Below are 20411 nucleotides of genomic sequence, written 5' to 3' on the forward strand. Positions count from 1 at the left end.
TTTGTAGCGTTAAACAGGATCTTGGTCACTGGAAAGAGGGTTTATACAACATTCTGCAGCAATGCCAGGCATTAATTTGAGACACACCAGGCAGAATCAGTCCAGGAAATCACCTGCTTTGAGGCACTGTCTGGATATAATCAAAAAATAAGGTATATTCAGATAAATAATTTAGTATTTTGTGTTTAGTGGAAAAGTAATATAACAGCATACTGCCTGACGACAGACATAATACCAAGTTATACAACTACTTAAAAAGCAAGTTTGGCTGGTAAAGTAAAACCAAAAAACTGATATAAGGATCTCCAAAATGCATTGGAGAATGTAAAATAATATATGGAAGTGTAAGAAAACATGTACTATGTCTGATGTTATTTTCAACTGCAAACCGGTACATGTATAGAAACCTTTGATATCTCCTTCGCATTCACTTTCTCACCCACTCCTGTCACTTTCCATCCTCTGGCCCAAGAATGTTGTAATGAGAATATTTGAGATTATTAGCAAATGTCTTAAAAATACTCCTACAGCTGTCACACACTATCATGTAACTTTCCCCTCAAATTAAATACAGAAAAACTGAGTACGTCAATTATTATTCACACTGAAGACATGAAACTGAAATGTGAACTGGACTAAAAGCATTTTCCAGGAGATAAATCTCATCACAGCAATTTTTTATGCTAAATGAGTCACAAAACAACTACAAAATGATGAACGGAAACCTAAATATGAAACTGGAGACCAGAACATTGGCAGAATGCCTTTCTAAGTGAGTTAAACGTATTTTCAATATGAACATGAATCTGTGCAATTTCCATCCACAGTTTTACATTGCCTCTGGCTGCTTTTACATAAATGGCTAATTGGTGAAACAAAAGCCTTCAAAGAGGTAAGAATCTTAATTATTGATTGTATTTATTTGGCATCATATCAGATCATAATTCCTTCAAAAGCAACAATGAGGGCCAAACTAAAATGTGGCTACATTATTGTTCTAAATTTCTCTCTCTTTCAGTTTTCAAAACAACGTGCTGTGCAATGTAGCCAGTAATACGCCAAAATTCGATATTTCTTTATGCAGTAAATTAAGAAGTACATTAATACTTTTGGAACCGACTTATTTTCTACTGATGGTAAAATACTTCTGTGTAAAATACGTAAACCATCAGTGAACTACAAAAATAAATATTTCATTTCTCAACATATCAGTATAATCAAATATAAAAATGCACCTTCTAGGGATAGTGGGATGAAGATTTCTTTGTTTCCAATACAACTGCAACACTGAATTGAAAACTATAATTTGCAATTGACTTACATAAAGCTTTTACTGATGTAGGAATCCCTTTGTGGCAACTACAGAATCCTATACTACGACAGATTTCAAGAAGTATATGGACGAATTTGTCCCCAGCAAGTAAAATGTTACATCTGTGAATATTAGAAAGGAGTATTGAAAATCATTAAAGGTGAAGTAAAAAATAAAAAGATCTCGATTTCAGTTGGTGAGTCAGCTGATCCTACTGGTCATTTTATTGCCAGTGTCATTGTCGGACTATTAGATTCTTCCAAAAGTGTATCAATAACAGCATTCCCACCTACAACAAAGTGTCAGGAAAAAGTTGACAATTCAACTACAACACGGTTCTTTGCCAATTCATTACAGTAACTGAATGTATTATTTGTCTTCTGACACTACTCCATACATGAAACAGGCTGGAACAACTTTAAAAATACTATTTCCACACATACTTCATGTGATCTGTGTAGCACAAGCTTTTCACAAGCTATCAGATAGCACAAGGTGCCAGAAGAAATATGGAATTTGTTTCTGGATGTCAACAAGCTGATTTCCATTTTTCTTTTTAAAAGCCCCATTAAGGATTCAGGCATTTAATGACATTCCACCGCACATACCTTTGCCCTCTCAACCTATCATAGCAACTTAGGGCACAAGAATTTCAGCAGCAGTTTACCATGTTTCAAATTTTTTGAGTATAGCTAAGATTTCACTGCTCTAGAGGAAGAAGCAATTACCAGGTATAACTATGGTGGTCATCACTCTGGAAAATGAAACATCTTGAACTGTAGCAGCAAAGGAATTTCTCAAATATTCAGAAGTGAGAAATAACTTTAAAAAATGTGTTATCTGACAGAAAATTAACGTGACTCCAGAAAATTTAAAGAAAGCCTTTGGTTGTCTTTGCAACCAATGAGCCAGTAAGACATTTTAATGTACAGGCTTCCACGAAACGTTTTCATTTTTCTGTCAAGTACAATTAGCATTATGTTTATAAGTTCAGAGTTAATTCAAAATGTAACACAACACTATGATAACATAAATTTGCCGAGTGTGCGATTGTCTGATGCTGTGCCGGAATCACATATTGACTTCACTGTAACTAGTGAGCAAAGATATAATTGACTATTAAATGGAATTGTTCAAGTTGCAGACTGTCTACCTCTGAACCCTGCCAGTTTAAATTTGATTCATTAGGCAGAACTGGTGTCTATACAATAGGAAGATCCTCTCTTATGCAGTGAACAGTGAATAGTGTTGAGACTCAGATGTGTCTCAGCTCTGAATGTGCCACACAAAATTTGGTATGATGTAGCAAATGTTTGGGAGCGCCCCTACATACCAGAACAATGTCACTGTGAGGTTTTCAATGCACTACATAACCTGACCCATCCTTGAAATCTGAGCCACAGACAAATTAGTATCCAATAAAGTTGTGTGCCCTGGAGTGCAGAAGACGGACATGTGTGGGAACCTGCATGCCTGTTACACGTTATAAGATTGACAGGCATGTCTTTGCACCAGACTCTCACTTTCAATGACATCAGTCAGATTTTTGCCTTTATCTGTGGGCATAATGGGCCGGCTACCATAATCTTTGGGACAACACCATTTACCCATAGTGACTGACCATTTAAACTGGTGGCCAGATGTCACCATGATCTGGGAAATATCTGCCAAGACTTGCGAGGCATTGGTGGACTCATGGTTCTGTTGTTCTCTATAGGTTTGGTGTTCCACGAAACATAATCACAGACCACACAAGGCAATTTGAAAGCCAACTTATCCACAAACTTTTACTCCTGTGCAGTTTTTACCACCACTGCACTACAAGCTACAGTACCATTCCACTAGCAATCGGATGGTGGAATGGTTCCCCCAGCTCAAACCTGCCCTAATGCATAGCCCCTTGTAGCCCCTTGTTGTGGTCTGAAGTACTGCCTCTGGTCTCGCTTGGATTGGGAATGACAGTGAAGGAAGGCGTACAATGCTCTACTGCTCAATAAACCTATGCCGAGCAGCTGTCAGCTCCTGGAGAGTTAATCACACAAGCTTTTTCATAGATAATCATTCCTAAACTACGTATGCACTTCGCACAACAACTTAGGGCCAGAATGAGGAATGCTCAGCATATCAACCATGTCAGACATGGAAATGGAAGGTTTCTATGCACAAAGATCTACAGAAAATGTTCTACATGTGACTCAGAGGTTATGTGATGTGCCAACTGCTCATTTTGCTTTACTCTGGGCCATACAAAGTAGTCTAAAGAGGAAGCCACAATTTCAGAATTGACAAGGACAGCAAACAGGATACAGTTTCAGTAGAGTGGCTCAAACCTGTGTACAACTATGTGGGTGGACTTTGCACGTAGTCCATGATATTGCACTCCAGAGTGGATGCCATCACTATTGCAGCCAGTTTTGCTCAATGCCCAGCACAATTAGTGGACATCGAAGTGACACCCACAGAACAGAAGCACCCCATACCTGTGCAAGCTATCTTCATGAGAACTGACAGCCAAGTCAAGCACAAGTTCCCGTATACTAGGTGACAATCAGTTTCAAAGAAAAGGGGGCTGAAGCGGCAGTATCATGGATCAAGTTCACATACAGACACCAACAGAAAAATCAGCAGTGTGAACCTCACTCCACTAAGCTCAACTGGATCAAATATGTTATAATTATGTTTTCACATTTTCTATTTTCAGTCTTTTCTGGCAAAGTAGGCATGTTACCAATATATATATCTTTTCAAATTATTATTTCTATTTACATCATCTGTAAACTTTTTTCTATGTATCTCACTTTTTCTCCTCATCTCTTTGAGTTAATTATTTCTCTGCTGAGTAATGTTGTGCTTTCTCACACTTTTACTGTCTGTCATGGTTTCTTTGTTCTTTTTCTTATTGCCTCCTCACTCTCAGAGCAGTATGGTCAAACTACATGTCCCTATCTATAGCCATTTGGTAGAAAAGTACATATGGCCACATATTATTTTGTAATGCAGTACAGATCAAATCAAAACTTTGAAGTGATGTTTAAAGATCAAGAGACAGGTACATAGCACAATATTAAATCTTTCACATTTCTTTCAAATATCCAGGATAAGAATTACAGGACAACAGTTAGCTGAAGGATTTACACATGCAGTGCAAATAGCATCTCCTTTTAATTTAAAGCAATTTGGTTATGTAATGTGCAAGTATATATGCAGATGGTTTGCCAGACAGACACTGTGTTTTATACTAAACAAACTGTGATTGTATACTTAAAAGAGATGTCATATCAACAAGTGTCAGTCTACATGTCAATGGAATTGTGCAGCCAAACTTTACAATGTGTTTACAAACCTGTGGGTAGGGCACTTATTCAGTTGGGGTTTTTGAAGGGTACTGAAAAGGAGTGTATGTTATTTACATGAAGCAATTAGTTTTTAATCAAGTCTATGTTAAAGGAGTCATTGTACTTGTGCATCAAGGTCTTTATAAATTCAGGATGCATTGATGTAGAAGATGATTACCTGCTGTAGTTCTGAATAATTCCTTTTAACCTGTGAAAAGATTTAAAATAACAATATGTACAAAGGAAAATATCATCATCAAATAAAATGTGTTGTTTCTGATAAAGTTTTTTCTAGTGTTCTTGCCCTCTAAATAACCACGAGAAGATAAGAGACTGCACTTTTATCTGGCAAACCCTATGCATATATAAATACAAAATTTTAATTTATTCTGTTTCATTCTAGAGCAACTTTTAAGATGTTCAATAGAATAGATAAATGACGTTTCATTTCATTTTCTGAATAAGTATGCCAAAGAATCATATGCCAGACTTCAATGGAAACTTTATTGATACCCAAAATTTGTATAAAACAAAGGTAGCTGGAAACCTTGTAGCTATCAGAGTACAGTGATCAGTATTTACTAATGACATAAAATATTTTTGAGATAATGCATTCCACATGCAACTGAATCCACCTCATAATACTAAAGACAAAAAAGTGCATAAAACTGAACTGAGTATTATCTGCAATTTTGTAACTAGAAGTTCTCTGACACTTTCAACAACACAACACAACCTGCTTTTCTGATTCATCTCTGTTCTTTCATGCACTGCAAGCTGTCTGTTCATATTTGTATTTCATCCAAATACTCTGTCAAAGTGTCAATCATTGAACTCTTTCTTCGGTGTCATAGTGGAGTTCTAGGATTTAAAAACTGCATGCTATACTGAAATCAACATCTTTCTACCGTGCTTACATTGAAGTATTACATTTTTTACATGCAAAATATGCATGTTTATAACATATAACATTTTTATAATATTTCCCTTATTCAGAAGGTAAATATATGACAACTAATAAGAATGGAACAATATTATGAAAAGGATAGTTACAACTCACTATATAGCAGAGATGCTGAGTTGCAGATGTGCCTATATCAGCATCTATGCTATATGGTGAGTAGTATCTATCCTTTTCATAATACTGTTACACTCCATGCTGGATTTTCCATTGTTTGATAATTAATATGACGTTTCTCAAATAAATATTATTTGGTAATAAATAGATTAAAAATGTGGTTAACATTATTACTGATGCAATTTGTGTTGATTTGTGAGTGATTTAGAGAACAAATATTACACCTTTCTCTTAAATCAGAAAGATAAATTTCAAATGTAAATTAAAAGATAAATATTAAAATATAAATTAGGGTTTTCCAATAACTGTCTAACAGTGTCTTTAGATTTTACTTACTGTATATTCCCAGTTTTGTACCATAACCTATCTCAAATGACATACTTCTTCAGCTACATCCCCATAACATATACAACAAAACACTCATGTCAGTAAGAAGCCCATAACATTTATAGACACCATAAATTGCACAACTGTAAGAACATTTCCAGTATCGATATTTCATTCACCCAAAACCAATTTTGATCATAAAACTACATTATCAAATGTTTATGATACATAACAATCCATCTACAGCTATTTAAATGCAACTTTCTAGACAATAATAAAAAAGAATACTTGGCAAGTGCAAAAGTACACTATTTTATCTGCAATCACAAAGAGTTTATACTGCTGAAATATAATTATAAAAAGGAGCGCATTTTGCAAAATCAGTTGACTAGATTTATATGTGCTTGCAGTATCAGCTGCAGCACACTTCAGTCTACACTCATTTCTACAACAATACCAGCATGATTTATTTGCACTGTATATCTTTTTACTGTTTATTCTGAAAGTGGTGGAACTAAATATGTCCTATGAGTCAAATGACAAATCATATGGATAAAATTTTTACTTCTGGAGTGCAAGACAAGTTAGATCATGATCATCACTTACGAGAGGTCTACAACAATAACAAAAAAGTGAAGACAACAACTGCAAGACTCAAGAAAAACATTAAACTTTCTTTTATGGTGGTTGAGAAGAGTGCAAAGTATTCTAAAAACTTAGGCACTGAAAAACACTTTTGTGTGAGGTAATGTACAATAATGTGTAATTTTATTCAATGGACCATATCTTTTGAGATATGACTTCTCTAACTATGTGCTATAAAGTATCTTTATCTTCCTACTGCAATTATGAATTAAAATCTTTAATCATTCATGCAAATGTAATTTCTATAAAGTAGAGGTCATTTATGACTCTGTAAATAGAGTTGCGCTTGATAACGCCAAAACACTTAAACAGAACATAGATTACTTCAGCTCTCATATAATCCACATCTTTCCAAAAACTGATAGTGTGACGAAAGGTAGATCATGTAACTCACTCTGTCTTTCAGAGATGCAAAGTATTGTATACCTGGGTATCACTATATTTTGTTTTGTTCTTGTTACCTCCTCTGTAAGATGTGTTTCAGACTGATTATTTACCATAAGCAGGGAGGGAGAGTATGTGGTTGTTTGTACAGCTCACACACTTAACCAAAACTAACAAAAAGAAAATAAATAACAAATAGGCCTACAGATGGCACAGATTTGTAGTGTTTTAATGAAACAAATCAGAGAGGTACATTATCAGAAGTTGACTAACTTACATGCACAGGCAGAAATCATTAATGCTGCTGTGATGAGGAAAAAAGTAAATGATGCTAGTGCCACAATCTTAATTCCATCATGATGAACAGAGTTCTTTCTTTCCTTTTTTTATGAATACTAAGCTCAGCCACAGTCACAAGCACACAATTAATTCACTGTTTCTTTCTGAATGGCACTGTGAAATAAGTGAACAATTAAATGAACTAGAAAATTCATTCCTACTGTTCTCTAGACTAGGTTTAACACTTATCCTAAATTTGTGATTGTGAATTAAGTTCTAAATTTTAAAAACATTTCTCTTTTACACATTGTTCTCAGACTCCACCTTTCATACTGCAGTGGAATTAATCTGTGTAACATTCTCCGACAGTTAACTGTATGCTTGACTGGGATTAAGATTCTCAGTTCTGGTAGAGCAAACCTTTTTAACATTTCACGAAGTTACTCTTGTTTTATATCAAATAATTATATGGGCTGACCTTATATACGTCATTTATAATGTCTCCCTTTTGCCAATTGAATAAAGTCTCATTTCTCAGCATGTGAAAACCTCATAGCTTTTCCCTCAGTATCTGTTTTCACTCCTGTCATGTTAGTAAATGCACATCCTAGCTCTACAACTTCAGGTTTTGATCATCAACACATTATACAGAGCGGTCAGAAACAGTCTGAAAAGATTGTAAGGTGTTGTAGGGGAAGTAATGAGAAATAATTGTTAAGAAAAAAGTTTGAAACATTGCACTGTTTTCGAGTTATTTAGCACTGAAGTTAGACAACTACATCATTGCAAATTCAAGGAGCCTGCTAGAGTCGGTGTTCCCCAATGTGTTCTCCATTCAGTTACATTAAACTTGAATTTGTGCATGCGATGACCTGATTGGCTAACATCAATACTAAATAACTCGGAAATGGTATAACATATTGAATTTTTTTCTTAACAATTATTGCTCAGCACAATCTGCCCTGCAGCATGCTTACAAGCTTTCCAGACTATTTCTGACAACCCTGTATATTTGACATTACCTTCATTGTGTTGTGTGACTTAGCTGACACTTTGTTCTTAATGTTATCTCAGTTCTCCATCAGCAAATCAGATTCATGCAGAAATGCCATCAGCACCTTCTCATTATTATTACTATCCAGTTACTATTTAGTGGGCTGCGAGAATTCTAATTATAGATAATTTGCTGTAATATTGTACAATTTACGTCTATATAAAAAGCAAAAAAGACAGCTGACAGACTTCCAAGTATGTTAATTAGACCACAAGCATGTAGCAAATGTTTAACTGAGATGTTCAGTGGCACTGGTAAACCATATGTGGCGACTTTGCACAACTATGTAGTGTTGTGTCGCACATGCCATGTGCTTGTATTTAGAAACAACACATTGCCAAGCATTTCATACCGAACACCATAGGCACTGTGTTTTATATATATGTGTGTTTTGGGTTCTTACTCTTTGACTATGCTTTTTATATTTTGCATCTTTCACGCATGTTATTAGGTTATGTGTACTTACGAGAGAACTCTGACATTTTGTTCCCTACATCTTCTGTGGTGTTGAAATGCAAGCTTGGATCGACTGAACAAGCCACTGTATTTTTCACTGTCTCCTGCGTCTTCAATCAATAAGCTACTGTTAATATTTTGAGGGAATTTTTGTGTAGTATGGTTCCATCGTACCAAGTACATGCAGATTGAAATAGTCAAATGACAGTCTCCGCAGGTTTTACCAACCAAGCTGTGGCCCTGACATGATTTACCAGCATAGTACTATTGGATTAATGGAGTGTTTACAAAAGATATTTGCAACATGACTGGCACTAAGCCTGCTGTGTCATGGTTGGCTGTAAGACCACCACCTTTATGGCCACACAATCCTGTATTGTGGTCTGAGAAGGTAGAGGCCAGTTTTTTTATGTTCTGGAATTTTGGCAGATTCTACCAAGTTTGCACTGACATAATTTCTTCATCACCAGAGGCTAACTCCTGTAACTGGCTTAAAGCAGACTTGATCTGGCGAGTGTCAGTATTGGAAAAAGAATCTGTCAGGTTCTCTATCAGGAAGATATTGGAGACAGAAGGGCTTTGCAGTAGTTGCAATACCAAAGAAACAAACTGGTCAGGGAAACTGTTTCAAACAGCTTATTGTGCCCAATATGGAGCAGTTGTTTTCCACTGCCAGTTAAAGCAATCATAGATCACAGGCTGACATGCCTTTAGACATAGTAGCACAGTTGGCAGATAACATCCAGGACATGATGACACCAGCTCCTGTCAGCAAAATCATCATTCAGTGTGCTAGTGTTATGCACAGGTTATGATGCCTTAGTGGCCAAGGTAGATCTACTGATGCAGCAGATCAGCAAACTGTTAACTCGACACAACCCGAGAAATGACAGGGTCAGAACCGATACTGCCGACACTCGTGCAGCACACCATCAACAAACTATTCTGCAACTGAGCAAGGTATCTCTTGGTATCACCAGAAATTCAGGGAGCAAGCATCCAGGTGACAAATTCCCCCGAATTTATCCAAATTGCAGAAGTGGTCAGAAATAGGCATCTCCTCCTACTGCACATCAGTGTCTCCACATCTATTTGTAAGTGACCTGCAAGCTGTCCTTGCCACATTGTTGTTACGCCATCCTGGACTTTCCACTGTTACATTTAAAACAAGTGTGGTTGTGCCATCACATCCAAGCACCATGTCAGAAACCATTTATGGCACAGGCAGCATAAGTTCCAAATGGTTATTATGACTGACAACACACATTTTGATTATCTGCTGGATGAGTCTTAATAAATTATATAATAAATGGGTCCTTAAGTCTTTCCTGAAACATACAGCTACATTTTTTCTTTCCTGTTTGCAGCATGTTCAATTTGGAAATGATCAGTCTTTAAACAGTGAAACTAATTATTTTTCAAGGTAATTAATAGATTGTACATGTTTTCAGAAATAACTACAATCAGTCACCTTTTGAGATAGTTTAACTTTTTTACCACAACCGGTTTCAAGTCCTCTAGCAACTCATCATTGGATGGTACACAGTTTTTAGTGATTGCTTTTAGCATCAAGGTGGTCATTGTGGAACTGTGGCAAGACACAAAAAGTTATACAAATCTCTCAAAGTGGCTAAGTGTCAGGCATTATCTACATTACAAGTCTGAGTCTTGGGTGCACAATGCTACAATCAATCATCAGAAATTATGTAGCATCTGATGATGAGTCACTCGGTGACTTAAAACCTGTTACAGTTAAATAAAAAATGAATCATAACAAAAAATGCTTGGCTGTGGTTATTTTTAAAAAATCTTTATTCATCACTGTCATGGTGTTGCACATCCATAATTGATAAAAGTTTTACAGAAGGTTCTACATGTGTGGAAACATTTTGAAAACTGTTATTAATAACCTCAAAAAGTATTCACCCAAGACAATTTCATCAACAACTCCTAAAACTGTGTAACTGTAACAAATGCTTAAAACAGGATACCTACATGCAGTGCCACTCTATGTGATTGCAGATAAGGGAGATCAAATAGTGTTAGGGCTACACTTACCCACCACCAGTCAACTCATCTATCAAACAGCTGATTGAGGAAAGAGAGAGAAAGAGAAATGAGACAGTATGCTTACAGAAAACAATGAGGACCAAGAGACAGTGACAGACATAACACAGTGGAGAGCAGTACAGCATGTCAAATTCACTGTAGACATTAAGCTGGAGGAACAATTCCAAATGATAACAATCATTCAGGTATTTTATCTAGCTAGTTTGTACCAGTCTCAACTTTATGAAACAGTGAGAACAGAATAGAAAAAAATCTTTTTTTCAGCTAAGCAATTTTGATTTGTTCAATAGATTGCACAAATCATTTTTTAAATCACTGTGTATGACATTATAATTCCATTTGCTTTATTAATATACAATGGTAAAGATGAATTGAGCTCAACTCCAACTCACTTCTAGTTGTGTGAACCACCATAATCAAAGAATGCATAAAATGTAACAGAGCTAATAGCTACAGAGAAATTTTAGCTTGTGGACCTGAACTAGAGGATTCTTTTTGTGGATTAAACAGTGGGATAGGAAAATACAGAGAGAAAGAAGAAATACAAAAAAAAAAGAATACACCAAAGTTCATAGCTCCAGGTCATGAAATATACCTGACACATACGAATTAAATGAGACAGAAAATATATCCTGTTATACTTAGTGCATATTCCCAAATTGTTCAAATTAAGTGTGATATTGGCTTTCCGTAGTGGTCTGCTGTTAATGGCAAGACAAGCAAATTGTGTTTTTTGAGATTATTGACTTCTTTGGCAGAAAACTGTGAAAGAACATAACTGACGTATGTCAGCCAAAGAGCATGGACAACAATCCTCTCACAACAGATCAGTTCACAATGTATTTCAATAGATTCCCAAGTAAATTTTCTTTTTGAAATAATCAATGGAGTTTTACTGTTGCTACAGAACAAGACTATTTATGTTCTGTTAGTCACTGTTCTTGTCTTAATTTAATGACATGATATGCCAATCCAAGTATTTTGAAATGAAGACTTAAAAACATTTTGTAATGCGATTCTTTATTAACTGACATAAAATTACTATTTTGCAATTTAGTACTTCGTTTTTAATCAATCAGGCTTGGTCTTCTTGGATTGATTCTCTACCTGATAAATAAATAAAATATAGTCATTTTGTGTTGATTTTGTACGCAGAGCAAATGTTTCACATTCCGATTTACTGAAGTTCCTTCTCTACCACATCACAGACTAGAAGTGAATGTATTTAACTAGGCACAAGATTCTTTAACTTCTTTCTATAACTTGCTTTTTATGTTTCCTTCAGTCTCCAAATATCTTCAAAATCATGATACACTACTGTCCAACAAATACCAAATGTCCAAATTCCAGAACAAAAACGTTTCTGATGTACAACAATTGGTTGGATCAAATTTACTGAAGCATTTTATTACAAAAAATTAAACCTTGCCGATGTATAATTCAACATACATTTTCAGAAAGAAAATATTATCTCTTTTTTTTTGGGGGGGGGGGGGGAGGGGGGTTTGCTTGCAGACCAAGGAAAAGTTGGGTTGAAAGAATTCAATAATGATTCCAAGAAATTCTCAATTTGTGCTGAGTTCTACAGAGATGAATGACATGATGTGCTGCCCCTTCACTGAACACGTACATATGTATTACATATTAATGAACTTGGAGGTCATGACAACAGGGCAGTGAAATAAGAAAGATCTATAACCAAACAAAACATACACCAAACAAACCATATTCACCAGAAGTTGAAACCATTCTCTAGCTGAATGAAACAATGTGTATTTCTCAATTTACTCAAAAATCTCTTGAACCAATGATTTTTTCTTAGGTGACGGGAGAGACAAACGAGCAAGAAGCAGAATCATTTTAAAAGTTAGGCCACACACTTTATCCAGAAGAAAGATTTGTTGGGATCAGGCAGAAGCCAAATCTGAATAATGCCAGAAGAGACAGTGGACAGTTTAAAACACTATCACACTCTCTTTTAAAAACCATCAGTGCAGCCAATACATCTAAAGAAATACAGAGGAATCAGAGTAAACATGAAAAGTTAAATACACTAGTTTCACAGATTAGGGAAAAAATGAAAATTACAATAATTCAAAAGACCCAGTGACACTGCTATCAGCTTGTGTCATCTGTACACGGCAAACAACTAACATGACTCAGAGCACAGATGAGAGTACCAGTTGACACTATACGTCAGGGATGCCTTCTGGTGCAGCTACAGGCATAATTTCACTGACAAACTGCAATGAAAGACCATCAGTCTGTTATAGACAGGCCAAATTTATATGGACATTGTCAAGTAGTCAAGCATCCCTCCTTATATCATTTCTAGATTGTGGCAGTAATTTTTAATCTCTGGTTTACCATTAATAAGTTTCAGCCAAAGGCTCTGATCAAGTTTAACTCTAATATGTTAAACATAAAAATAGGTGCCTCAGTCTGCCCTTGCACTGCAGTCATGGGAAGGGTGAAATTATTAGGTAGTGTACAGAGAGGTTCGTGAAGGTGTTACGTATGGTCACCACCCATCACAACAGTTAGTATCTGCAGTGGACACACCAATATGATGGCAAAGTACTTGTGATTCTCTTTACATATTTGTCATAGTTTCACTTTCAAAGTTACAGCAGACATGTTTAAATTTATCAGAAGTCAAAACCAGCCAGAATCCATTCAATATTCTGGAGAGAATTCCTTAAGACAAAGCAGTAACTGTGTATGGCACAGTAAATTTTTAAGTAGATGCACATACCTCCATGACTCCCGTGACTCTCTGCAAGGGATTCTGGCTGCACATAAATGATGTTAGTATATGATCTGACATTGTTGCAGCACGGGATGATTTCACACTACAAGGAAAACAACAACATGCAACACTGGGTTTGTCTAATGAATATACCTCCAGAACAGTAAAAAGTTCAGCACACTGAGTTTGCATTTTGATCTCCCTACCTCTCTCTTATAGAATATGACTGAGATTCCCTGGGAGATAATCTTTTGTTCATAATTCCTCTCAACTATCCACAATGTGCTGAGAGCAGCATAGCAAGAAGAAGAGCATTCCTTTCCATTAGCACTTTCGCATTTCACCATTACCAGGAACTCACATCATTGCATGACAGAACTACTGCTGTTCAAGCAATCTTACTTTGTGCTCCATTGTGCCAGAAAAATAACCAAATTTGGAATATGCACTATTTTTTAATATAAAGCATTTGCTTAATACTGTGTTTTCATGTTTTGTTTATGTCAATCGTATGTCCTATACACTTTGTCTATAGCTCATCACATTGGACACACAGCTTACTGAATTCTTGTTATTTTTATAAGTTTTCCCTCATTTAAAGGCACCAGTGTGTGACTATAAGAGTAAGATCAGCAACTAGAAGTCTCTCAATGTAAGGAATTCAATGAAAATAAATTATGACACTAACAATGACAATGTACAGAAAAGGAAGAAATTATAATATGGAGAATGGAGTGCTATGGAACATAAACTAGTAAATGAATCAGATAACTATTTATGTCAATAAAAAAGAGATAAATGGAAGGGATAATGCATACTGCAGAAGATGAATTCCCTTGCCCAAATTTAATATGGAATATAAACAACTAATCAATTACTTCATAGCAGGGTCTTAAATCTAAGATTTTTTCCACTTCATCTGTAACTTTTCTGCTTACTAACTAGTTTTTCATACCCTGAGCTACATCATTAAGGAAATCATGTTATTCCCCACATAAATGGCATTTTAAATAAGATCCTCCAGGATAAATAAACCTTTCCAGTCTTGCTATTTCAAAAACATATATTAGAAGAATGTGTTTTTGTGGAGCTTTCCAGCAATGATCAGTGTTTTGCCTGAACCTTTCTTAGAACTGAAAATAAGTTCCACTTAATAATATGTAGCAATTTACAAATTATCAACATAGGTATGGATGGTAAGCTGCTGCAGACTATATTCAAGCAATTTAACAAATTATCTGTTCATTTAATTTTCATTTTGAATCAAGGAAAGCTTGAATTGCAGGATAATTTCAATTATATCTCTAGAGGCAGATGTATTTATTTATTTTAAACATCTGTTGTTGTCAGTGAAGAGATATTACCTTTGTCCACTTTACTGTTTCTAACTTCTCCTCTTTGTGTATTTTTGATCCAACATGCATTGCCCTTTATTCTCATCTTAGTACAGTTACCTCTTTCTTACTTTGCTTTTAATACCCATGTGTAGAGAGTTTATTTAATATCTTTAGCACACCTGCTTCTATTCAAATTAATATTTCACTTTTCCTTTCTTATCTAGCTTTTTTAATTATGGGTTTGCCCCTTGCCTACTTCACAGAAACGCTTGAATTTAACTCATTCACTGGCAAAGAAAAGTACTGTGGAAAGTACTGTGTTTTCCAACTCCATATCTGATTAACAGTCTGTGCTATTTCATTTGGACTTATTTTTCTGCTATTAAAGTAATTTTTTCATTGGAGTATCCTGACTGAGAAGCTTTAATTTTGTTCCATTATTCCCTAATTTCTCTGTCACGGATCCCAATAAAAAAATCATCTTTTTCAAAATATCAACATTAGAGTAACCAATATTTACTGTATACTTTAGGTCATTGTTTCATCTTCTGCTGAATAAGGCTTGTTTTTGTATTTTATATTGAAAAAGGTACATTCTAAAATAAAACAAATATTTATCTTTGTTTATTGTACACAAAATTACAGAACATATCAAAAAAGTAAGATCATGACACAAAAATGCAAATGAAATATTTGTGCTAGCTCAAATTAAGTACCAGTACAGTTAATAACAACAGGAAAACCTTAGGCTTCAGAAAACCAGAAAACAGGTGTACCTCCTTCCAGACCTAATGAGATGAAGAGAAGGAGAAACATGCAGAAATTGAATCAGTACAGTATATGATAAATCAGACTGTAAAATACTTGAACAAATAATAAATAAATTAATAACTTTAGAAGGGCAGCACATTAAAGGTCAAAGAACAGTAGAAAGATGGAAAGGTAGACAAAATAGGTAAGTATGCAGATAAGCAGACGTCAACATGGAATGACGTGAGTGCATAAAAGGAATTAGATATATTCTTGTAATTAGTGCAATATTATGTACCTCAATATTTCTCTGAATCAATAGGGATGCCACTGACCAAGTAACGAGAAAAACTTTGCATTTTCGACTTCCAACTCTCTACCACAGGAGGTTGTCAAGTGGCAGCATCTACCTACAGTAGTTCAGGTTGCATAGACTGCTTATAATTCACAAATAAATTATGTCTGTATGAACTGTTTTGGGAATAAATGGAGCAGACGTCTATAATTTTGCCACATACTTGGTATCTTTACTCAGCCCCATTGTAAACAATGTTCCCATCACACACAAAATTCTGATAACCTGATGCTGTATTTACTTCTGTGTGGGTATTTGTATTTCTGTCTAGAGATGACTAGTAATACACAAAATTACAACCTCAATAAATAAAAAATAAACTGATTGATACATGTAAACAGAAACAACACACTACACAATTCTATTGCTTTTACTAGCTGGCTTAAGTCACTTAATCTGAAAACTATACATTCATTAGCTAGTTGTGATGTTGTCTCACTTTAGAGAAAAGTGCCTTTGATGGACTCACTACATTTCATCAGTCAACAAGTTTGGGGAAGATATAACAGTGTTGTTTGAGCACACTTTCTCTTCAATGTATTTTTCATTTAGCGAGTTTTTGGACAATCTGATGGTGATGCTTTTGTCTCCCCTAGAGGCATTCAACAGTTTTGAAACCTGATGATATGTTGATGATCCATTTACAATTTGGCATCATAGTTTGGAAAGCCTCCAGAAGTATCTTCAACAATTTAATTTATATATCAAAATATAAAAGTTTCCTCCTCCTCCTCTGCCTCAATGTTGTGGCCTCCAATGGAACAGTTTAGTCAGTTTTACAAGAAACGGGTTTTTCAGTTCCTGTTGGGCAAGTATTTCTCCACTGTCTTGAATCTTAACTTTCTCTCTTCCTCTTAAATCACCCTTCCCATTGTCTGTTGATCTTCGTTTGTTCATCTTTGACTTTCTTGATTTTGTTCATTTTATTTTTGAAATGATGTACTGTAACTTTAGTTTCCTCATATGTTCATTATTGTTATTTTGGGAATCCATATGATGTTGTCTTACTGTTTTCCAAATACTCTATTATTTTTCTGGTAATTAATTTTTCTGGTGTATTGATTACATGACCAAAAAATGAAACAAATTTCTTCCAAAATGAATTTTTCGCTCTTTGGAGGAATGTGCACTGGTATTAAACTTCCTGGCAGATGGGGTACGAAGTGTAGACAACCTCCCAGATGGTGTACCCCGGCAACGCTGTAACATGGTGCAGTGGCGAAAAGTCTACACATCCACGGCAGCCGGACGCAACAATGCCTCCCGGCCCACACAGAGGCAAATAGAGCAGAGTCTTAGCATGAAGAAGCTGAACGTATGCCAGTTCAACATAGAAGGCTACACGAGGACCAAGGGAGAAATCCTCAAAAAGATCTTAACGAGAGAACGAGTAAGTGTCGTACTCCTACAAGAGACCCACCTCACGGATGAAACCATCAATCGACTCAAAATACCAGGATTTACAGCTGTGAGCTACACTGGACACGACAAACATGGCATAGCCACCCTAGTGAAGAACGAACTCCTAAGGAATTTGGACATCACAGAAATGGCCCACAGATATCCTACCCAAGGCTAACCACCCAGCAGTTTACGCTGGTGATTTTAACTCTCAGCACTCCAGATGGGGATACCCGAGATCCAAAGCTGCAGGGATTGGACTAAGTGATTGGGCAGACAACCAGGACCTACACCTCATTTTCGACCCCAAGGACACAGCGACCTTCAAATCAAAGGCGTGGGGCACAACGTCAACACCTGACCTGACCTTCGTCACACGTGGAGCAACAGGTACACCCGTGCGAGCTATAAGAAGGGTCCTCGAGGCGTTCCCCCGGAGCCAGCACAATCCAGTAATAGTGGAGATCGGACTATCAATCCCAGTCATAAAAAGCCCCCCCATCCCCTGGTGGAACCTGAGGAAAGCTGACTGGAATAAATATCGATCCTATGTTGAGAAAACGATAAATCGGATACCACCAAAACCTGAGAACTACAAAAGATTCATAAACTTAGCACAAAAAGTGGCCCTAAATGCAATTTCACGAGGATCGAAAAAGGAATACACCCCCTGCTGGACGAAAGAGTGTGAAACAGTACTGGAGGAATATGAGAAGACTAGGGACGAAGAGACTGCAGACCAACTGATCAACGCCATGAATGAGGAACGCAGGAGTAGATGGAAGGAGGCAATGGAAAATCTAGATTTTACCCACTCCAGCAGGAAGAGCTGGGGCCTGCTGAGGAAATTAGGTGGTGCCACAGCGCCTAACAGGCCGACTCTTGGAACCAGCGCATCTGAGATTGCAGCTGTCCTGAAACAGACCTCCAAAATCCAGCTAAAAACAGCCGAAAAGAGAGAAATTTCCCAAGAGCTAAGCAGTTTATTGCTTAATAACCCAACCAACATGGGCATTGTAAAAGAAGTGGAGACAGAAGAGATATCCCAGGCCTTGAAGCTAATGAGGACAGGAAAAGCAGCCGGATCTGACAACATCCTATCAGAATTCTTAAAGGAATTGGGAACTTTAGGAAGAAGGTGGCTGGCAAAACTTTGTACAGAATGCATAAGCACGGGGGTTGTGCCTAAGGAATGGAAAGAAGCAAAAGTCATCGCAGTGCTGAAACCCGGAAAGACTGGAGATAATCCTAGGAATTACAGACCAATATCCCTGCTATGTACCTCCTATAAATTATTCGAGAGAATATTGCTGACTAGATTAACTCCATACATCGAAGCCAACCTCTCAACATACCAAGCGAGTTTCCGAGCAGGTAGAAACTGCTGCGATCAAGTGCTGTCCCTTACAACCTATATTGAGAAAGGCTTCCAGAACAAGATATATAGCTGACTTGCCAGAAACTAAATCACACAAATTTGCATACGCAGATGACCTGGCCATCGCATATCAGAGTAAAAACTACAACGATCTCGACGAAACACTGAATGCAGACCTTGAAGTCCTGAACACCTATTACTCCAAGTGGCACCTACTTCCCAACCCCAACAAAACAACCAGCACCGTAATGCACCTCAACAACAGTGAGACACACAGAAAATTACAGATCTTTTCGAATGGCCAAAACATAAGGCATGAGGATAAGCCTAAATATTTGGGAGTGAAACTAGATCGGACCCTAACGTACAGCTCACACCTCGAAGACACAAAGCAAAAACTAAAATCCCGCAATGCTATCCTATCGAAACTGGCTGGAACAACATGGGGATGTGGAGCGAGCACTTTGAGAACTTAAGCACTAGCCCTTGTCTACAGTGTAGCTGAATACTGTTCACCAGTCTGGAGAAGAAGTGCACATGTATCTAAAGTGGATGTCCAGCTGAGGGAGACAATGCGAATAATCTCGGGAACACTCAGGGCCACCCCCTGTGCATGGCTTCCTGTACTAGCGAACATAGAGCCTCCAGAAATCCAGCGATCACAGCTAGCCCTAAAAACCTACAGGAAAATTATAGACAACCCGGACCTCCCTATCCACCAAGATCTGACACCGACAAACAGGCTTAAATACATATCACCTTTTTGGAAAATCGGTGAAGAACTACAAGCCTTTGAGCCGGGAACGGCCTGGAACGAAGTATGGTTGGCAAGTGAATTTAAGAACAAAAATTTAGTACACGATCCGAACAAGAAGATTGATGGCTTCAAGCTACCAAGAAGAGTGTGGACAGCTCTAAACCGGGTCAGAACGAGTGTTGGGGGATGTAAACACCTGATGAACAAGTGGGGCCTGGCAGACAGCGCTGTTTGTGAGTGCGGTGAAATACAGACAATGGACCATCTACTCGTGTGCAAAGTGTATGACTATGGTGTTGAACTCATGGACATATATAGACTCAGTGACTCAGCCATAGAGTAGCTTAAAAACATATCTAATATAGTGTAGAATTATATTGTTCTCTTTTTTAGTATATAGTGATAAGAATATTGTAAATTATGCCTTTGTGATGCCGAACGAGTAAGTAAGTAAGTCCTGGCAGATTAAAACTGTGTGCCACACCAAGATTTAAACTTGGGACCTTTGCCTTTTACAGGCTCATGCTCTATCACTTGAGCTTCTGCGTTACAAAGCATGGCTGATGACTCGTCCCCACAGTTTTACTTCTGCCAGTACCTCATCTCTTGCCTTCCAAACTTCACAGGAGTTCTCCTGGGAAACTTGCAGGACTAATACTCATGGAAGGAAGGATATTGTGAAGACATAGTACAGCCACAGCTTGGGGGATATTTCCAGAATGAATTTTTCACTCTGTGGCACTG

The 20411-nt window shown here is 36.9% G+C and overlaps 1 protein-coding gene across 4 annotated transcripts in view; it reads right to left on the minus strand.

Moving 5' to 3' along the window:
- Nucleotides 1-20411, minus strand: part of LOC126278568 (protein unc-80 homolog) — a 953735-nt gene that overhangs the window by 562483 nt on the left and 370841 nt on the right. The window contains exons 17-18 of one of the 4 annotated variants that reach the window (XM_049978770.1): nt 10929-10958; nt 4826-4855 (exon numbers count right to left, since the gene is read on the minus strand). The exons of 2 other annotated variants lie outside the window; for them this stretch is intronic. In XM_049978770.1, coding sequence (XP_049834727.1) covers nt 4826-4855; nt 10929-10958 — 60 coding nt within the window. The remainder of the gene's footprint in view (nt 1-4825; nt 4856-10928; nt 10959-20411) is intronic. One more of the 4 variants, XM_049978773.1, reaches the window with a different exon arrangement.

This window comes from Schistocerca gregaria, chromosome 6 (assembly GCF_023897955.1).
Source record: "Schistocerca gregaria isolate iqSchGreg1 chromosome 6, iqSchGreg1.2, whole genome shotgun sequence".
In the NCBI taxonomy this organism is placed as follows: domain Eukaryota; kingdom Metazoa; phylum Arthropoda; class Insecta; order Orthoptera; family Acrididae; genus Schistocerca; species Schistocerca gregaria.